General features: G+C 37.8%; 1 protein-coding gene across 19 annotated transcripts in view; it reads left to right on the plus strand.

The window, feature by feature from the left end:
* Mef2c (myocyte enhancer factor 2C) overlaps positions 1 to 19,943 on the plus strand; it is a 159,148-nt gene that overhangs the window by 112,105 nt on the left and 27,100 nt on the right. For 14 of the 19 annotated variants that reach the window (XM_021208750.1, XM_021208759.1, XM_021208754.1 and 11 more), the window contains 3 exons: positions 8,237 to 8,380; positions 15,964 to 16,150; positions 18,274 to 18,321. In XM_021208750.1, coding sequence (XP_021064409.1) covers positions 8,237 to 8,380; positions 15,964 to 16,150; positions 18,274 to 18,321 — 379 coding nt within the window. Of the gene's footprint in view, positions 1 to 8,236; positions 8,381 to 8,441; positions 8,580 to 15,963; positions 16,151 to 18,273; positions 18,322 to 19,943 lie in introns of all 19 variants that reach the window. The other 5 variants (XM_021208766.1, XM_021208753.1, XM_029543927.1 and 2 more) reach the window with 1 other exon arrangement.

The raw sequence follows: 19,943 nt of genomic DNA on the forward strand, positions 1-19,943 counted from the left end.
TCCTCCTCTTCCACCTCTTTCTTCTCTTCCCCTTTCTTCTTCCTTTTTTGAGAAATCATCATCAGCTATTCTTACGGTTCTTCCTGAATCTGACTTACTTTATGAACATTATACATAGCATGTTTCCTGTATTTAGCTTCAAATTGATGCTGGATTCAGGATGTCAGAAAGCTTCATGGATGAAGTGTGCCAGCCTTCCCAACTCAGCACTGTTCTATCCCAGACACATGATGTCTGGGTTGCAGAAGAGTTGTGGTGGAGAGACCGACCCTAAGGACATAAAGCCGCTGCTCAGTCAGTCCTGAGCATCAGATGAAAGTCTGCACCATCTGATATGCTCTAGAATCACTCACGCTTGCAAATTCTCCCCCAGGTTAAGATGTTTTCAGAATAAGGCTAATCCCAGGGCCTAGAAAAATCGGGGACTACAGAGCAGTTTTTGTCACATCTGGATAAAGATGATCTGTGCTCAAGAGTGTGGCAACATGCACATTGACCCTATGTATATGTGCATATTCACAAACATTTCCCCTTCCTCTTCCCTTCCATATTTTTTGTGCTTTTCTGTAATTTACATTCTGCTTAAAATACCTCTCCCTTTCTCCCTTTCCTATGATAAATTCATTCTCACTGTCCTTTTGCCTTATAGAAATTATATACTCACAACTTCCTTCACTCATCATTGTAGCATGATCACCTATCCTGAAGTTTGTTTAGATCAACCCATTCATTTTTAAGCTATGAGATTAAACTTCTGAAATATAAAGGAACTTCAAATTATGAATTATGAGCATCCTCATGTTGTTTTATTACTTTAAAACTATACATGACAAAAATAACAAATTAGTAGCAGTTACTTAAAAAACACTAAGATGGTAAGTTTTAAAATTTACATGAAGTAGTAAATGAAATAGAAGAGAGAAATTCCCGTAAGGAAAGCAGGGCAGTGAGCCTGAGTTTCCTCCTCCTGACAGACACTTGTATGTTCTTTCCTGCTCTGTGTATCCATTTTTGATTATGTCTCAACCATTTATGGTTGTTGCCATATCCCAGGTCCCGTGCTCCATCCTGGCAATACAGGATAACAAGTTAACAGGCCTGTGCTATAAGAAGCTCCCAGGAAGAGCAAGAAAGCATGCAACAATTTGAGCACTATAATCAGAAAACCATTTTACATCTGGAGGACCAGAGACAACACCCAAGACAGAGTTACAGTTAGCAAGCAGACATTGAGTGGTCTAGATCCTGCTGCTGTCCCTGCCTTGCAGCCAGATAAATTCAGTTCAGTTAGGAGACCCCAGAAAACGTTAACAAGAGAAAAGGTGTCTTTCTTTTAGCTCTGTAGCACTTGTTGAGTTGAACACTAAAATATGTCAGACTGCTGTGTGCTTAATTTAAAAACAAAACACACACACACACACACACACACACACAAAACCAAACCAAACCAAAACCAGAAAAAGCTTTTGTTAAGGGCCTCTTAAGCCCCTTAATGCACTCAAGGAAACAAACTCATAAATGATGAATAATGAGTAATTAAGGATACAACAGTAAATGTGCATAATGTGCATGGGTGGTAAAAAAAAAAAAAAAAAAATGCTAGAGCTGTGTGATGGGAGGAGTTAAAGGTCCAGGCAAGATGGCATACCAGTTGTGCTTCGGAGGAGGGCAGACTGACAACTTACTGACTTACTCCCCAAGCCTCACTGGAGGGATTGGATCTGCCACTCGTCTGCACCTTCTGGGCGCAGGAGGAGACCCGGATAACGCCTGGACTCACCCACACTGAGTCCGAATAATTCTACGAACTGTCATATTTGAATGCTTATATGAAATAATCTGTGGTCAATAGAAAACAAGTGGTGATATTTTGTTACATTGGAGCCATTCAAATCTTTAATTGATGTTTTCTGCGTTACTGAAAAATAACTTACTGAAAATTTAAAAAAAAAATCTTCAATGCCAATATCTTTTTTTAGGCTTTATTTTTAGTTATATGTACTTGGAACCTGGAAATATGTGCATTTGAGTGTGGGGTTCAGGTTCAGCAGAGGCCAGTGGTATCAGATCCCATGAATCTGAAGTTACAGTTAGTGTTTGTTCCTCAGCTATTGAGAACAATGCAGAGATCAATGGCTAGGAGAGAGCTCAGCCACAGTGAATACATCTACATCACAGCTCTTGCATTTATGACCCAGGGAACATCATAGAGTTGAGAGCTGAAACACTGTAAACGTGAGAATACCAGTAAGTTTACTGTAACAGTCACTCCTAGAAAAGGCAGTATAAACAATGGAGAATAACAGCATGCTAATATCAAGAGAGAAAGTCGCATGGGGTTCCACCCCTAGACAAAGAATAGGCAGCTAGTAACTAGCGCAAGTAGAAGAGTTATCCTCTCCTGGGGATGAGCCCCTTATTGGGCATCCAATACAAACTGGTCAGGCCAGAAACCAATAGAGACCCCAACAACAAATACACTGGCAGCAGATTGTAGCGCGCGCACACACGTGCACACACACACACCTTTCATCAGTAGAAGGAAAGATATGCTTAGAATGAATATTAATCTAGACATAAGCCATGTAATAGTTTTATATTTTGAACATTTTTAGATTTTTAACACAGGTACTTTATGAGTTAAATTTTCTTATACATGATTCACTTGCCTAATAAAGACAAAAGTGCTGATTTACTAAACTCACAGTATATTATTGTATCTTTTTCATTTCTGGAATAAGAACAAAAGAGAATTGTGGTATACATAAATGTAGTATAGAGACTGCTTACAGATTTGATTATTAAAACCCGTAGAGAAATTCCTTGGCACTTAGTCTTGCCCTGTCCAAGAACTCTGTTAGAAATCATACATGAAATACACACTATACTTTTGTTCAGATTTTCTATTCCTAATTCCGTATTTAAAGGAGCATCTTAGGGTGGTCAGTCCCAGATGACATGTCCTGAGCCAGTGTTAGGAGTCCCTGCACACAGTGGTCAGTACACACTGTTCTACCTACTAACATGGTTTCTCGTGCCAGAGCCCACTGAGTGTGTCCCACACATGCGTGTCCTCCTCAGCTGCTAAAGTCAAGCCCAGGGGACATAAGACCAGAAGAAAGCAAGCTGCCTTTCCTAAGTGCATGAATTTTCTTTCTTGCTTTTTGTGTGAATGCAACATACATGCAGCTAACAGTAATAATTCCTTGCCTGTGTTCTTGACACATGAACCCTCCAAAGTCAGGGAGTACCCGTTATGCAAGAAAGCGTGATTATTTGGATTTTAACAAAGGTTAATGGGAGTAATTTGGGGGTTTTCACAAAAGGGTTTTAAATTTCAGCTGTATAGTTAGGCACAGATAAAAGTAAGAAGACAATGAAAATATACGTTATTCAGGACTGAAACTACATACACAAAGAGAAATTGGCTGGTTTGAAGCTTTTAATATGAGATACTAATTCTTTGTAGAAATTGTTGAATTTTAATTAAATAGCCTTAAGATGAGGTACATAGTCTCATAGAATCGAAAAGGACTAATAATTTAGTTACCTCTTTTGTACTGAAAAGAGATTTTTTAAAAGAAAACTAGAATGTAAAGAATACATAGCTATAAAGGAAAAGTCTGTTTAAATCATTACATAGGAAAGAGATTGCCTAGTTGATAACCTAATGCATAAGACAAGACATGAGACTCCATGTGGCATTCTTTTTCATTTATATTCCTTTCGGTAATGAAATAGAATCTGTTACCCCACATCGATTTCATTAGAATTTTTGAAGCACCTGTCATCTACCATCATCAGTTTATACATATTTCAGGATTTCCCGGTGAACAAATGCAGTAATGCAGGTCCATATGTCCACATGTCTGGGAACAGAGATTCCAAATGATGCTTGGATTACCTGCCTGGACGTCTCCCATCTATTCTGTGGAGTATGACACCTTCTGTCAATCAAATTGCTTCTCTAAAAGTGCCTGTGCTGTGCTCACAGTATGACAATCACTACTATGTACATATGCCCCCCAGAAGCTTCTGCAGTCAATTGATCTAGCCCAAAGGTGTCACTCTTCTGTGGCAAGCTGGCTTCAATATACAGTCTCACTGAAGATTTGCAGAGTGCTATGGGGGTAAAGTCTCTTTAGATATGTTGTGAGAGAAGTTGGTTTTAGTAGATACCTTCCTTGCCTTCTCGTCACACACAGGGAACGATTGCTTCAAAGTCACTTCGTCTGAGGTACACCATACATACAGCCCCATCTATAGAATGGCTGTCCGGGTACCTACAGAACCTAAACAGAGATACCACGGATAAAAATATCAGAGACATTTTCAAGGCCAATAGCAGAGAGTATGATTGTGCTAGAAAAGTCCTAAAGGAATATGCTTCAAATCCATTTAGTAAGCCCCTTAGTTCGTATTGACTATTCATTATTATGAATAGACAGACTTGGCTCGAGCTAACAGTAGTTCCTTTGTCATCATTAAACAGCTGTAGATTTTAATATAATAAAGATAAAACTGTTCCTCTAGTTCTGCATTCGCACTATGGCATTCGAGTCGGTGCCACCACTTCCATTTTCCAAGCTTTATAATTCCACCATAATCATTTGTTCTTGGCAGAAATATGTTATGCAAGCACTCAGCTGAGGATAATATTTTTGAACAATTTTTCCAGCGCTCTGGTTATGTGATTATGGGAATTTAGGACTCAGTATTAATTCACTCTCAGATTTTGTGTTTCTGGATCTCAAAAAAAAAAAAAAGCTTTTTTAAAATAACACAATTTAGCTTAAATCATTACTTCCATACCAGTAGTATTTGTTACAAGATAATATGTCACCCAACACAAGAATGTATTGGGAGAGAACCAGCCGCTGCTTTCTCCTGCTCATTACAGTATCATGCCAGCGGCTTTGTTTGCATTCAGTAATTCCCATCCTGCTTCAGGTGCAAAGTGACTAGTGATTCTTTGGGTTTCTCACTCTATGAACTAAGTGTTTTGTTGACCAGGAGACCTTCCCACTCTTGATTAAAATTTGATGTCAAAGAATGCAAGCATAACTTGATGGTAAAGGGCTTGCCTCACAAGCACAAAGCCCTGAGTTTGATCCATAGCATAGTACTAACCAGAGGTAATAATGCATGCCTGAAACCCCAACATTTGGAAGCCAGAGCCTTGACTACATGAAACCCTGTCTCAAAATAATATTGCTAGGAAGAGAAGATATTTTATTCATATTTTTATCCCTAGAGTTTTCCCCAAACTTAACTCCTTAACCTTTCAATTTGATCTATACTAGTGTTAAATGAGCTGCTGCCAGTGAGCGTGAGTGCACGAGATGAGTCTGTGTTCCTTGTTTCTTAAAATCAAAAAGATTTCGACAGGGAAACGATAGCCACAGCTTGTTCCCAAGCAGTAACCAAAGCTCAGGGGCACTGTTTGGCAGTACTCGTTTGAAATTTGTCATAAGGTTTCCTAAACTTGTAGTGAAACATTTGTGAGAGAGAATGAGTTAACATTTTTAGAAGGATTTCAGTTAAATAAAAGCAGTGTGTTTGAATTTTTATAAGCCACAGTATCTACCCACCCAAAAGCTTTGTGAGAATATTTAGCACACATGTATGTGCCAGATGGATTGTAATGACAGTTGATAGGCCTCTTCTAACCCTTGCGTTCTGTTGTCAGAAATCTGCATATCAAAACAACGATACTTTTTACAATAAGATTTTTTGGGTAAAATACACATTGAAAAAAATCTACTGTCTATTAAGACTCTAATTTAACATCATATGGGTGTTTTAAGTTAAAGGTTTTCATAAGACTATCTTAATGTACCTTATAGAAATATAAATAAGTTACTTTTGAAGACTACTAAATACTTTCTTGATCTTACCTTCTTTTCTCTATGAACATGAATTCTTTTTTAAATTGTGTATGTGAGGTATTATATGTGTTCTATATGTTTGTGTGTGTGTGTGTGTGTGTGTGTGTGTGTGTTTGAGCTTGTAGAGGCCACAGGTTGATAGCAGATATCCTTTCTAGTTTACGCCCTTCCTTTGATTTTTGAGGTAGGGTCTCTCACTGAAGTCGAAGCTAACTTGTTCAGATAAACTAGCTAGCCAGTTAACTCCAGGGATCTGCTTGCCTCCACCCCCCTCTACCCCAGGCTAGGAGTTGTAGGTATAAACACAGAGCCCAGCATTTTACATCAGTCTAGAATAGAGGAACTAAATCCTCATGCTAGTGTGGCAGTAAGACATTTCACCAGCCGTGTGAGTGAATTCTTAGTTTTATAGATTAGATATAAATTAGATACAGATATGTTGACTGTAATGCAAGACACTCAGTTCCCTTAAAGGTCAAGAATCTATAGAGGCCAAAGCAAAAACATACGATAATACTCCAAGTAGAATGCTCTTGTGGCTGAGATAATACTAACAAAAGAATTGAAACTGTAAGAAGTTAGTAACTAGAATTAGCATCCTAGTGTTTTGTGATGTCCATTCTAGTGTTATTGTGGGAAATCTCAATGAGTACTTGTTCTAGACCAAAATAAATGGTTGTAATTTCATGAGAAGGGGACAGGTGGCCCCACCAATTAAAAATTCCTCAAGATTATAAATGTATATTTCATCATCTTGTGTCAAAATATTCATTTTAATATTCAAACATCTTACCACATAATAAGCTGTAACCATATGTTTGTTATATTATACCACTATAACATTAATAAATATTTACAGAGCTGCACTACATCCTAGATGTTGAGAAATGATAGATCCCAGTTTGGTCTTAAGTATAAGCCTTCAATGACTCAGAAAGTAATTTTAAGTAGCATTATATTTGTTGCACACTGATAAAAATCAATGGATTTGAGTTTTTAAGCTGGACACTCCCTTGAAAATGACATCATTCTATTGTCCCCAAATGTATAAATCAAGGATGCAGTGTTATCTCAGGTTTCAGACCCTTGGCTGGGGGTTTCAACTTTTTCTTTATTTGTATCTGAGTTCTCTATCCAGCATGGATCTGAAGACTTTCCATTAGTAAGAGAAAGATAGCTATACATATCTTTGTAACCAAACCTGATAGTGCTAAGAAAATAAATAGTGTGTGAGTGTGTGAATCTCCTAGTTATTAATATGTCAAGTTGAATGATTAATCAGGGGTTTTATGACCTCCAAAACTACATTATTTCTGTCCATTGGACTACACATAGTTTCGTTGAAAACATGTTTTTTTTTGTTTTGTTTTGTTTTTTTAAGAATAAAATTCAGGACTCCTGACTCATACTTTTCCAGACTGTTACACTGTTTTATTGGTATTTATCCTTTAGTGACAGCTGAAACTAGAGCAGACCTACATCAGGAGACAGGAGGCTGGCGAGAAGCCACTGACTTGACTTTCATGTGTCAGGAGAGTCTCAGGCTGATTCGTACTTGCCTGAAACCAGGAGGAGTTTGTGCTGTGTGATAACTCCTGACTTGGTTGTCTAAATACAGTGCTGTCATGCTTACCCAGCTCAGGGTAATGAAGCCCTAAGCTCAGCCATCCCAGCGCTGCTTCCGATTCTTGTTTAGGAAGATAGCTTCTCAATATTGGAAATTTCAATATAGAATCTTACAGATTCCCCAGAACTCTTAACAAGCAAAAATAATTCACCCAAATGAGCTTCTTGCTCACAAGTCCTTGGTGATTAGCTGGCTTCTTCAATGCCCCTTTGCTGTCAAGCACCAGAGTCAAGATGGAATAGTAACTCCAACCACTATGTTAAATCTAGAGATAACGTTTGCAACATTTCTGCTTTTTTTTTTTTTTTTTTTTTTTTTTTTTTTTTTTTTTTTTTGTCGTAGATTCTGAAATGATTTTGCAACATCCTGACTGCTTGTATTTCTGAGGGAAAAGAGTACTGTATCGCATTACACTTTGCACCTTGTAATTGGATTTCATTATATATTTCTATCTGAGTTTTATATCAAGTTATTTTACCTTTGTTCATTGACTAAAATTGGATGCAAACAAAATCGCTCCTTGTTCCTTTTTTTTTTTTTTTTAAACTAGTGATGAGCACTCTGTTGAAATGGCTCATTCTCTCCTTGTGATTTCTTTCCTCAAACGTAGTCTAGCATATATAGTAGTCTGAAATGCTGGACAGTTTCAATTTCTGTAACATCGCTAAATGTCTCTTACAGCCTTTGTCTAGGTTTGAACTTTGCACATTATGTATTTCAGACATTGAGAAAGAAGGGCCTCAATGGCTGTGACAGCCCAGATCCCGATGCAGACGATTCAGTAGGTCACAGCCCTGAGTCTGAGGACAAGTACAGGAAAATTAACGAAGATATTGATCTAATGATCAGCAGGCAAAGATTGTGTGTAAGTACTCGAAACACCCTTCATTTTTTTTTTACTCTTGATATCTCTCTGAACCTGGCAGGCATTGAACAAGAAAGAAAACAAAGGCTCTGAAAGCCCCGATCCTGACTCCTCTTATGCACTCACCCCACGCACTGAAGAAAAATACAAAAAAATTAATGAAGAATTTGATAATATGATCAAGAGTCATAAAATTCCTGTAAGTACCAAAGGTAGAGGGCTGGTCTGCTGATAACTGCTGCAGTAACATCCCTTAACCCTCTCGATGGTGGCTTGCTTTAAGAAGCATTGCAAAATCAGACAGATGAAGTAGCCATCCCATCCCACAGGCAGTGCATTTAGAAAGCAACCACCGTGGGATACTGAAATTGCATCAACTCAAAGAGTTGCCATGGAGAAGTTCATTCAGAGGTAGAAAAGTTCACAGGAGGAAGAGAAAGATCCATGAGCCATGCCCTGAATTTACACAACCTTTGCAAAATCAAGATGTCACATGGGGCATCAAAGTACACTACAACAACACAAGAATCGCTTTCTGCATACATTTTGTGTGCAGAGACCAGATACGTGCGTGGAACTGTTGTTCCATCGTACACTGACAGACATCACTTAAGTAAAGGCTAGTTTCTGAATGACATGCCAGCCCCTTCCCACACACATGAAATTCAACGACAGCACTGAAGGGCTAAAGCTAATATGCTGCAGGGAACAGACTGCATGAAACCTAACGGTAAGACTTCAACATTTGTGTGATTTTTAAAGCTCTTATCAGAATACTATGTGCTTTGCCTACACCAACAGTTTCTATGCTTTAACTTGTGGCTCAATTTTGTCTTAACCAATTAAGAAATTTTCTAACCATCAATCATATGCCTTACCAGATAGTTATGAAAAGTAACTTTGCATGCCTTATTTTTTTTGGTCCAGATGTATAAAGGAAAGATACCCAACTTATTGTTACATTCAGCCAACAATCAAACAAACTATGTTAATTCTATAGCATAAAAGATTACACTCAAGGCTCACATGCCATGAATAATGTTAGTACCTGAATCCTAATTTGTGCACCAGCTTCTCAATACATAATTAATGCTTTTTCAGAAAAAGTTCATTTCTGGTAAGTTAGCAAAGCAGCCCAATCCTGAGTACCACGAGCAGATCTCCATGAAAATGGGCTTTGTTGATTAGACATGTAATCATTTAAGGCCAAAAGCTGGAAACCGTATCCACACTGCACTCACAAAGTAAATTAAGCATCACCACAGTCAGCATCCACTTGGCCTTCGCTGGTTGAAATGAACCCTTTAAAATATATTTGCAAAATATCATGCTGATCAGAAGCTCTGTCCTTATGAATGCTTAGAGACTTTTTTTTCTTTTGGTAAATGAAATACTGTCAGTGAGACAACATTTTTCAAAGTTCCATGCTTTAAATACTTTCTCAAGATTATAATGTAATTACATCATTTTTCCCTTCCTTTTCCTTCCTCAAAACCCTCACATGTACTCCTCCCAGTCTTAAAGGTCATTACCCTTTCATGCGCCACACAGCATGTTCACAGTGTTTTGCTCATCAAAGAACTCTGTATATGCTTACTAACTCTATGCAAAACTCTTAAATGATAAAATATCCATTAGAATTTATTTTACCCAGAAAAGAGAAGCAAGCTGCTTCTTTGGTTCGACTTCTAGTTCCTGTACCCTGAGTTTTCTTGCTGTATATAAAAAAAGACTGTTTGAAAGCTGTGTGTGCAAAGCTTTAAAGGTAGGACTGTAAGACAACACCTTGAGTGCCTGCAGACCAAAGAAATCCTCTGCACAAATTGGAAAGAGGCAAACACCTGCCATATTGCTGATAACTGTCAGCATAGGTGAGCCTAAATATGGAGAAAAGTTGAACTCGCAAAGTATCAGAATATATGGCTCTGTTTCCCTCCATTTTAAGGGAAAGAAGATGTGCTGTTCATCTAGATTCCCTGAGATATTTTACTCTGTCATGCATAAAGTCCAAAATCAAGATACATGATTTGTTAAAAGGTACAAGCATGTGTGGCTGGAGGTGAAACCCACATGAGAGTCTCTGGGCAGAACATGGAAGAGGAGCCACGTGACCTCTCGCTGTGCCATGGAGTTTTCAAGTCGTCCCAAGTATCTCAGTGTCCACAGTGAAAGCCAAGTTTTTGCTCTCTTGATGGAAGTTCATCTTGTTGAACATTTCCACAGCTGCTAAAACATTTACAGCAATGCAAGGACACTCTGCCCTTTGTGTGCAGATAGTGTCTCCAACTCTTTCAAAACATTACAAGACTGTTTTTCTCTTTCAAAGAACCAGTGTGAAAAAGAACATTCCCCTTTTAAAATAGAAATTTTAATACTGAAGTCACCTGTTGGAGTAATATAATTTATGGCCATATTCCTCAACTTCATTAAATAATTCATGGGTGATTTGGAATCTTGTCGACCAGCATTTCCTCCTGCTGGTTCTGCTACAGTTCATGCTAGGCATCATGGCAAAAACAGCCCCATTGGAGGAGCCAGAGATTAGCAAAAAGACCCGAGTAGATCAGAAGTAGAAGCAAAATTGCTTGAGAGGAAATGAGGATAGAGCAAATGGACAGAAATGTCTTTATTTTCTTCAGAAGGGTAGACTTTGAAGACAGCAACATTGATGTACCTAGAATTAGCAGTAGAATGAATTTGAAAATGACTTGATTCATATGCAAAGGAAGAATGCTTGAAAAAGGGGAAAACAATGACCTCATATCTGGAGGACCAGATAGTAAAGTTCAAGAAAGAGGAGGTGGGTGGAGACTCTCAGAGATGATGAAGTAGCAGGCTGTACAAGCTCCCAGGAGGCCTAACATGAGAAGTGAGTAGTGTAAATTAGGTTGGGATGGTCACACTATCACTTGTACATAATTGTGTAGATATCGAATACAGGGAAAGGGAAAGCAGGTTCTCAGAAGAGCTCAGAGAGGCTGAAAGTCTGGATGCTCTAAGGACATAAAGGGATGGGCAGATGCGATGTGTGCTACAGCCACTAAGAAGCGAAGCGCAGACAGAGATATTGGCAAGTGGTAGTCACTTGTCAATAGACCTGTATAATATTTTTTCCTCTTCTAGGAGCTCTGCAACTTGGTAATAGTAGTTCAATTAGTGGCAAAAACAGTTCAGTTGCTCATGTAAACAAAATAAGGACCGTTAACTAAAATTAATATTTTATCAAAAATATACTATTTGATTTTTATTGGACTTTTCTTCATGGAAAGTTTGGGGAAATCAAGGGTTCACATGTCCTCCTGACTTGGATGTCATACCTCAAGAACCAGGATCACTGTTCAAAGACAGCGGCTATGAGTGTCTCAGCCGCCATGCCTGCATCACTTAGGAAGGGACCACCTGCTTCCTCTCCCATAGATGACCTTGGGACTGTGTCCTGCTGTCACCAAGTATTTCACTCTGAAAACAAGACCTCAGCTCCCTGGTCTCCCTGATAGCCAGGCCTACCCACAGCACTTTATGTGATCACTCCAGATTCTACTTTCAATCATTGGGTGTTCTAAACATTTAGAGACTGGCACACAATAATTAACTTTAGGGGTGGCTTCTGTTTTTGAGCCAAAAAAAAAATTTTTTTTAATAATCTTTTAAAGCTTCCTAATTTTAAAAAGTCAAAAAGGAAAAGAATAATGCAAATTTCTTCTAAATATATGTTACTCTGTCCTCTACATTACTTCCCAAGTACTTAGGGACATTTAGTGCCTTTATCTATGCAACTATATTTTTCCATGGATAAGGAGATCAGGATCAGGGGACATTAAATGACTTTCTGGTTAAGTGACAGGGTATTCCATTACTGGGGCTGCAGCTGAGATTTCTTGGGGAAAGGCTACTCTTCAATTGCTAGGCTACCATTCTTCGACATGCTCTGGTATCAAGATAGACCTGGCTCCCATTTAGCCAATCACAAATGAATTGTATAGCAATCCTCCTCAAGTTGTTATGGTCCAATGTGCTAGAAACTTGTTAACTCTTCAGGGTAACGAAGGAAAGGAAAGGAAAAAGGAGTCTGCTGACTCTCACTGAACTGGTTGTTCATTCATTGCATAATTATTAACATCGTCTATATTATGAAAGTGCCTCTAATATGAGGAGAGATGAGTTCTGTAGCGAGTCTTAGGGACCCAGTGAGAATGGAGGATGCCTGAGTAGGGATGATGAGTGCATATTAAATTGTTTACAACAAAAGGGTAGTTTTAAATTATGGGCTTTTAAATAAATATGGAAGAACGTACTTTTAAAAGTTGACGTTCCCCACAGCCTGAGATGTAGTAGTTAACTGTTAGTCATATGGTCCGTTAGGTTTGCTAATACCTAATATGTGTAAATTATATGATCATTTGCTCCAAAATAAAAATCTATACTGCACAGTGAACAGGAGCAAAACCAGATTCAGTCACTAGTTTGATGATGTTCGGCCATTTTTCAATCTTACTATTTTGAAAAAGGAAAAATTATGCACAATGAAGGGATACTGACAGTGTTGAATTATATCAAGTCAGTAAATTACACCCCTAGTGCCTGTTCAATAGAAAATATGCAGGAAATGATAATCTTACACTTTTATATTAATGCAGTACACTTTAAAAATTCTCCTTTAAGAGAAATATTCAAATACTATATAATAAGGAGAATATATATATATATATATATATATATATATATATGTAATAGGGAGAATATATATAATGTTCAAATACTATAATATGGAGAATATATATATATATATATATATATATATATATATATATATACATATAATTCTTTGTAACAAACCACCTTGAGTACTTTGAGGAAGTATTATTACCAACCAACATAAAAACTGTTTTTGATTTTAGTAAAAGAGAAAGAGATCTAAAGGTGAGTGTAAGGAGCTAGCAAAATGTCAGATCAAATAAAAGGGTCAAGGTGGATGCCCTCCTGATGGCCAGTCTTTGAGCAGAGGTTTGGATGCAGTGCTGGGATTACTCATTGTATTTGGTCAAGAGTGAGAAAATGCGCTGGGCAGTGGTGGTGCACGCCTTTAATCCCAGCTCTTGGGAGGCAGACGCAGGCGGATTTCTGAGTTCGGGGCCAGCCTGGTCTACAGAGTGAGTTCCAGGACACCCAGGACTATACAGAGAAACCCTGTCTCGAAAAAGCCAAAAAAAAAAAAAAAAGTGAGCAAAGTGGGCAAGAGCTGGCTGACAGGCAGGCATAGGTAGTGGAGGCCGGTAAAGAATCTCTAGTCCATTGGAGGAAGTGGGAGTTTTCCTTAGGTAAAATGGGTACACTTGTGAGGACTTGAGAGAGGGCTACTGTCATCCAATGTGTGCTTTGAAAAGATCAAGATTCTCAGTGTTGTCTATTGAAAGTGAAAAGCAGGAAGGCAAAGCCCAGAGTCTCTTGATGTATCAGGAAGCAACTGCAGGGATCACCGTGATGTTGCTGGGAATGAGGGTGTTCACACGCCCACCCAGAATTTCAAAATGTTCCCATTCAAAATTGGCAGAGCTAAAATTATGGTCCAAGGTCATAGCCAGAAACAGGTGCCAAATTCAAAATATAGATAAAGAGAGCTTGTTAAATGGACTACACATGTGAATCAAGTTAAAGGAAACCTGAGGGAGTATTAAAGTATGTTGGTCCTTGGAGCCTAGAAGGTGCTTTTGCCTGCAGGCCTAAGGACACAAGAGGAACAAGAACTCACTAGAGGAGTGAAAGCCCTGTTTCAGCGAGAGAGAGCCACTCAAAGGGTGTCGTTCTATGGGCAAGCTCAGCCCCTGCAAGAATCCAGTAAGAAGGATGCTGCTTCAAAACGGACACTTGGCCTCACTGCTCCACTTGAGTTGCTGCTGCTTCCTGTACCAGTGGCTAGAAGGCCTGGTTGAGCTATCTGGAGATCAGGGCCGAGAGAAAGAGACTTGACGGTGGAGACTGTTAATGGTGGAGGCTGCTGAGCGCTATTACTGTACTCTTCTCATAGGAGACTTCGATTCTCATGTGGCATGTCAGTGAAAGGATATATTTATCACTCTACAGACACTTGCGGCATACATTAATATTTTTTCTTGTTTAACAGGTCTTTGGTTATGTGGGCAGATATCCACACTTGGATATATTACTTCGCATTTATATTCCTTGGTTATAGAGTTTATCAAAAAATCATTTTCTGTCCTTTTGTATACAATCCACAAATGACCTAAAGGACAAACATGTTATCATATCATGTGAACATTTTTATTTCCCTTAAAAACAATAAAGTCATTTGAAAGAAAGTTGTAAAACATTTGCTTTCACCAGTATTAAAATTTCCATAACATGGAAGAAAATAAAAACATAAAGACTATGAGAGCATAAACATAAATAGAGAACATATTACAGTTAACAACATAAACACAGAGTTACTGCAGACACATGCATGATTCAGGCCAGCCAGTCAACCAGTCACAGATAGCTACAGTAAACTCTAAAGAAAATAACTAGTAATAATGAAAGCAATAAGAACAAACCACATGTGAGCCACGAATAAACACACATTTAAACTTGGACAACTTCTTACTGGAAACCTCAGAGGGCTTATACAAATCTGTTGTGTGTATACACACACAAGCACAATTTTTCATTATAAAGGCTGTATGCCATGATACCATGAGTCTTCTGGCATGTCTTTGAACAGTATTTTCACTTGTAATGCTGACAAAGGGAGAAAGACAAGAGTGTTTACAACTATGATGCGTTACTAAAAGCAGAAACAAAAACATAGTTTTGCTTAAGTTGCCAAAATAATAGCAAAAATCAATAATTGGAACCTGGATCACACTAATTAGACATCCGCCCAGCTTTAGCTCACTAAATATTTGCCAACTCTCTCATTTGAGATATAGATCTTGCCATGTGGCAGGGGCAGTACCTATATAGCAAAATGTGAAACATTGTATATTTTCTGAGATATCACTTTAAGATGTGAGCTACTAAATGATACATACTCCTCTGAAACCTGTACCTTAAAACGCCTATTGTCTCTTGACTTGCGATTAAAAGACAGATTTTTAAAAATAATAATTAAACTATATGTGCTATTCACAGGCCTGAAGATGATTTTATATCATTAAACTTCTGCATAAATATGCTTCAATAAGCAATTAAACCAAAGGATCAGCTTTGCATTTTAATCCCCCTTCCCTCTGTGAAGTCATCACAGTCACGTACCTTTGATCTTACCGTCATTTCTGGCAACCGATTCAGATATCACAAATGAATAATTATTACTTCATAGAATGGAATTCAAAGACAATGGAGTCTAATGAAAAAGAGCTTTGTTTCACAGAAAAGTGAAACGTTTCCTAACGGTTGCAGAGAAAGAGTTCTAAGTGCAGGGAAGAAATCAATGTATGATCACACATCTTGAGACCCCCTTCCTGGTCATAATCTACACACTGCACGATTTGGAATTTGGAATTTTCCTGGGTGAAGTTAATGCTTTCTGTCCTTGAATCCTTCTGTCTCACTTCCATGGCTTTCCCTGTGTTTCTGCCCCACAGGCTGTTCCACCTCCCAGCTTTGAGATGCCAGTTACCATCCCAGTGTCCAGCCATAACAGTTTGGTATACAGCAATCCTGTCAGCACACTGGGAAACCCCAATCTTCTGCCACTGGCCCACCCGTCTCTGCAGAGGAATAGTATGTCTCCTGGTGTAACACATAGACCTCCAAGTGCAGGTAACACAGGTAGGTCCTTAAAAGGACTTAATGTTCACAAGGTGTTGGAAGGAACCACATCCAGCTAAAGCTTCCTTACGTGGGAAGTGCACTTTGGTTCCTGTTTGTACTCTTTTGTTGCTCACCATCCATCCCTTACTAAATACTCTTTGTGACACAGCCTGAGTTCTTCAGATTATCTTTCAGTGTATTTTATAACCCCCACCTTTGTCTTTTCTGGAGGTTAATTTTCTCCTCCAGCTGCTATTTAAGCACTTACTTTCTCCAACAGTGTGTCAAATACCTAGTCTACACACTTTTGTTGTAGTCTTTTCTGCATAAAGAATCTTTTCTCTCTTCTTCCTACTAAGCTGTCACTGTGCGACTGTTCTCTGTCTTCTCCAGCAGCATCTGTCCCCTGTCTGTAATTGTTTGAGTTGTTTGTTTGTTTAAGACAACTTATCCCAGAAAAGATATACAGTAGAAAAGACTTGTGCTACCAGCACACTAGCATGATTTATAAGTTGTATAAGCTATTGAGAAGTGTAGCTGATGGTACATTGCACTCACGCCCACTTGCGACAGATTTGTCTCAACATTATAAAGTATCCCTGCTACTGTTCAATTCACAGTGACCTAACGACAAGAAATTATTGCTCAGAAAAAAAACCAGACATTCTTAGTATGTGAATCCAACTAAATATGTTATGATGTACTGTATTGAATGCATGTCTTTTCTCCACTGGACTTGAATCTTGAAAGGAAGAATGCCCATTTGATTTGCCAAGCTCACAGTGGGAGCTAATTCAGTGTGTACTGAATATAACTAAGCCATTCCTTCATAGTTCTAGAAGCAGCATCAAAAATAATTGTATTTCTGAATCTCATACAACAGTCTATTGTGTATTTACATCCTGGTTTTAAGAAAGTACTCCACAGGGTGCTTTCAATAGCTTAGGTACATTTAACTGTACTAAGAGCGGCTTACTGATGGAAGGACATTTTCCTCTGGAGATTTTATAAATCTTGAACCAGGGAAATATGCTCAAAGGATTTTACTGTGCCATTCTCTCCTCTATAATATGATTGAATTTTTAATAGTCATATAGATTCCTTTCAATTCGTATTTAGAATTTTGAATATCCTATTTGATAACTCATGTTCATTCATTTTTTTAATTTGATATTTTGTCTTCGAAACTGTATTTGCTGGGAAATAGGAAACATTTCCTTAAAATATAGTAAACGTCTTTTCTGATTTCAATAACTAGAAACAATCAATAGCAATGAAGTATTGCTTACAAACAACTAAGAAATCTCAGTTAGATTCTCAATTATTTTTCCTGGATCTTGTTCTCTATAAATTTTAAATAATTATCTTCAAAAGTTCACAATTCTTACAAAGAAACATAGTCAGTATTGTGTTTCTCCATTTGTTTATCTATTTGTCACTGTGACCTGTGAGTCCTTGTATGGGAATCAGAGGACAATGAGAAGAAGTCAGTTTTCTTCCACCAGGTAGGTCCAAGAGGGAAGTAAGGTCAGCAGGCTTGGTGGTAACTGCCATGACTTGCTGGGCCATCTTGCCAGTACAAGTTTTTGTGTTGTTCTTAAATTATCAGTTAATTAGTATATTGTAAACCAATGGCAATGAAAGCTTATTCATTGTGTCCTTAAGTGAAATTCAGCTAGATATAGTGGTCAATTATGAGAAAATAAAATTTTTAGTCAATTAGTATTGAACAAAAATAATGTTTGAAAATATATTTAGAAAAAAGTAGATATCAAATATGTGAATATCAAGGCATATGGTAGAAATGAAGTGGGATTTTTTATTTTCTGTGAAGTATCTCTTTAGGAGAAAACCAGACCTGGAAATAATAAAAATGCAGAGACTATTGTAAGACAGTATTTTTCTATTGTAATCTTTCCAGTGAGGGGTGGAGAAAAAAAACTGCAAAATGTCAGTAAGTGAATGTATTTTTAACATTTGAACACAGCATGTCACAATAAAACAAATGTCAGCCCTGCAACTAAGATAGCACGTTTTACGGATGTGTCTCAGAAGAGGACAAATGCTGAGTGCTGAAGGTTCCTACTCTGTTCTGTGGGCCTCTAGCCTTTCTCCTTTTGATCTTCCTCTCTTCTCCATAGGTGGTCTGATGGGTGGAGACCTTACATCCGGTGCGGGCACCAGTGCAGGTAAGTGCTGCAGCGTGTGTTATCGGCCACTCTGTTGGGTTATTTCCAAGAAATTCTACAGTTCTTTCTTAAGGGGGAATGGTTAAACAGTAACTTACAAAAGAACTAGTTACTAACTAGATTCTTCCTTGATAAAACTCAATGGAGGCAAAGCCTCCATCAACGGGAACTGTTGTGTTCAGTTTGTGAATGATGGGACTTTATTTGTGTTGCTTATGCAGTAAATATTTTAAATATTTTAAAGAAGTCTAAAAATAAAATAATTTCAGCTGGTCTGCAAAGAAGTGCAGGTTCTTATCAGATCACCTCAATCCCTGATACCACTCTTAGACTATAGTACCATATGGAGGCCATAGTTCTCACATTCTCTGTTAATCAGTCCCTAATTGAGTCAGTAATGTCCACACAACGAACTGATAGTCTATATATTTCTAAAGAAGAGTACATAAAGAAACAAGATTGTAATCATCCAGAACTACTGGTAATAAAAATCACATTTGGCATTAACCGCATGCCTCAGAGAATATCAGTAGACTATGCTACCAGAAAACCCCTCAAATAGACTTCAGCTCTTAGGGTATCTTCAACACTGACCAGATTCGCAAAGAAATTTATAATATTGGAATTATTGAGATCTCGATTTTCTTTTCAGTGCAAATACATAATGTAGCACAGGACTTTTAGGTGCCAACTCTAGTTTACTATGAGGCATAGAAGTAACCATGGTAATTCTACAGCTGGAACATGCTACAAATTTAAAATAGGAGGAGGCAGGCATGAATGACACAAGGTTATGTTTGAAGTGTCAAAAAAAATCAAGTTTATTGAAATATGCATGGACAGCTTAATTAAAACATTTTGCTCAGGTCAAATATAATAGCCTGCTAATTATAAGAAAGAAGATAAGGAAAATTGGCATATAAAAACATTTTTATACATACATCTGCTGGAGGTGGTATCTCTTCTGGGTATTAGTTTTTTTACTGCTTCAGTTAATGATGCAGAAAAAGTGCCACAACTACACAGAAAGTAAATAGAAAGAATGAATAGCAGTACTCCCAATTTTACATAGTTTATAAAAACTTAGGTACAGCCAAACCAGTAAATAGATTCAATACCATTTTCTAGACGATGAATTCATCATATTCAATTTTTTTCTCCTCAGAAAATACTTTGAAAGTAGTAAGCTCAAAATTCAAGAACCAAAACAAGTCTAGTCAGGTTTTTCCTGAACTGAAATCCTAGCCACACATTGGTTATGCTCAGTGGCGGGATTAGTTGGGTAATCGCCACTCACCTGCTGGTTGGGCAGGACCAAAGCATAACTGAGAAGAGCAAGCTGCAAGCTCCATGTCCTGACTTTGGCATTTCAGCAAACCATTCTGGTTACTATTAAAGGAACAGCCAGTAATAGAAGTAATGGTTAATAAAAACTTTTTCAATTTTTTGTTTCATAAACGTGGATAAAAAGCAAAACAAAACAAAAAAAAAAAAAAAAAACTTGGGTTACTAAATTTGGATGCAAATGGTCTTTTGTTACTGTTAAATAGCAACAATTCTTTAGAATCTGATGTTGAAAATAAAAGGTGTTTGATTGTTCAGTTTTGCTGTTTTTGTTTAAT

This window comes from Mus pahari, chromosome 11, assembly GCF_900095145.1.
Source record: "Mus pahari chromosome 11, PAHARI_EIJ_v1.1, whole genome shotgun sequence".
Classification (NCBI taxonomy): Eukaryota; Metazoa; Chordata; class Mammalia; order Rodentia; family Muridae; genus Mus; species Mus pahari.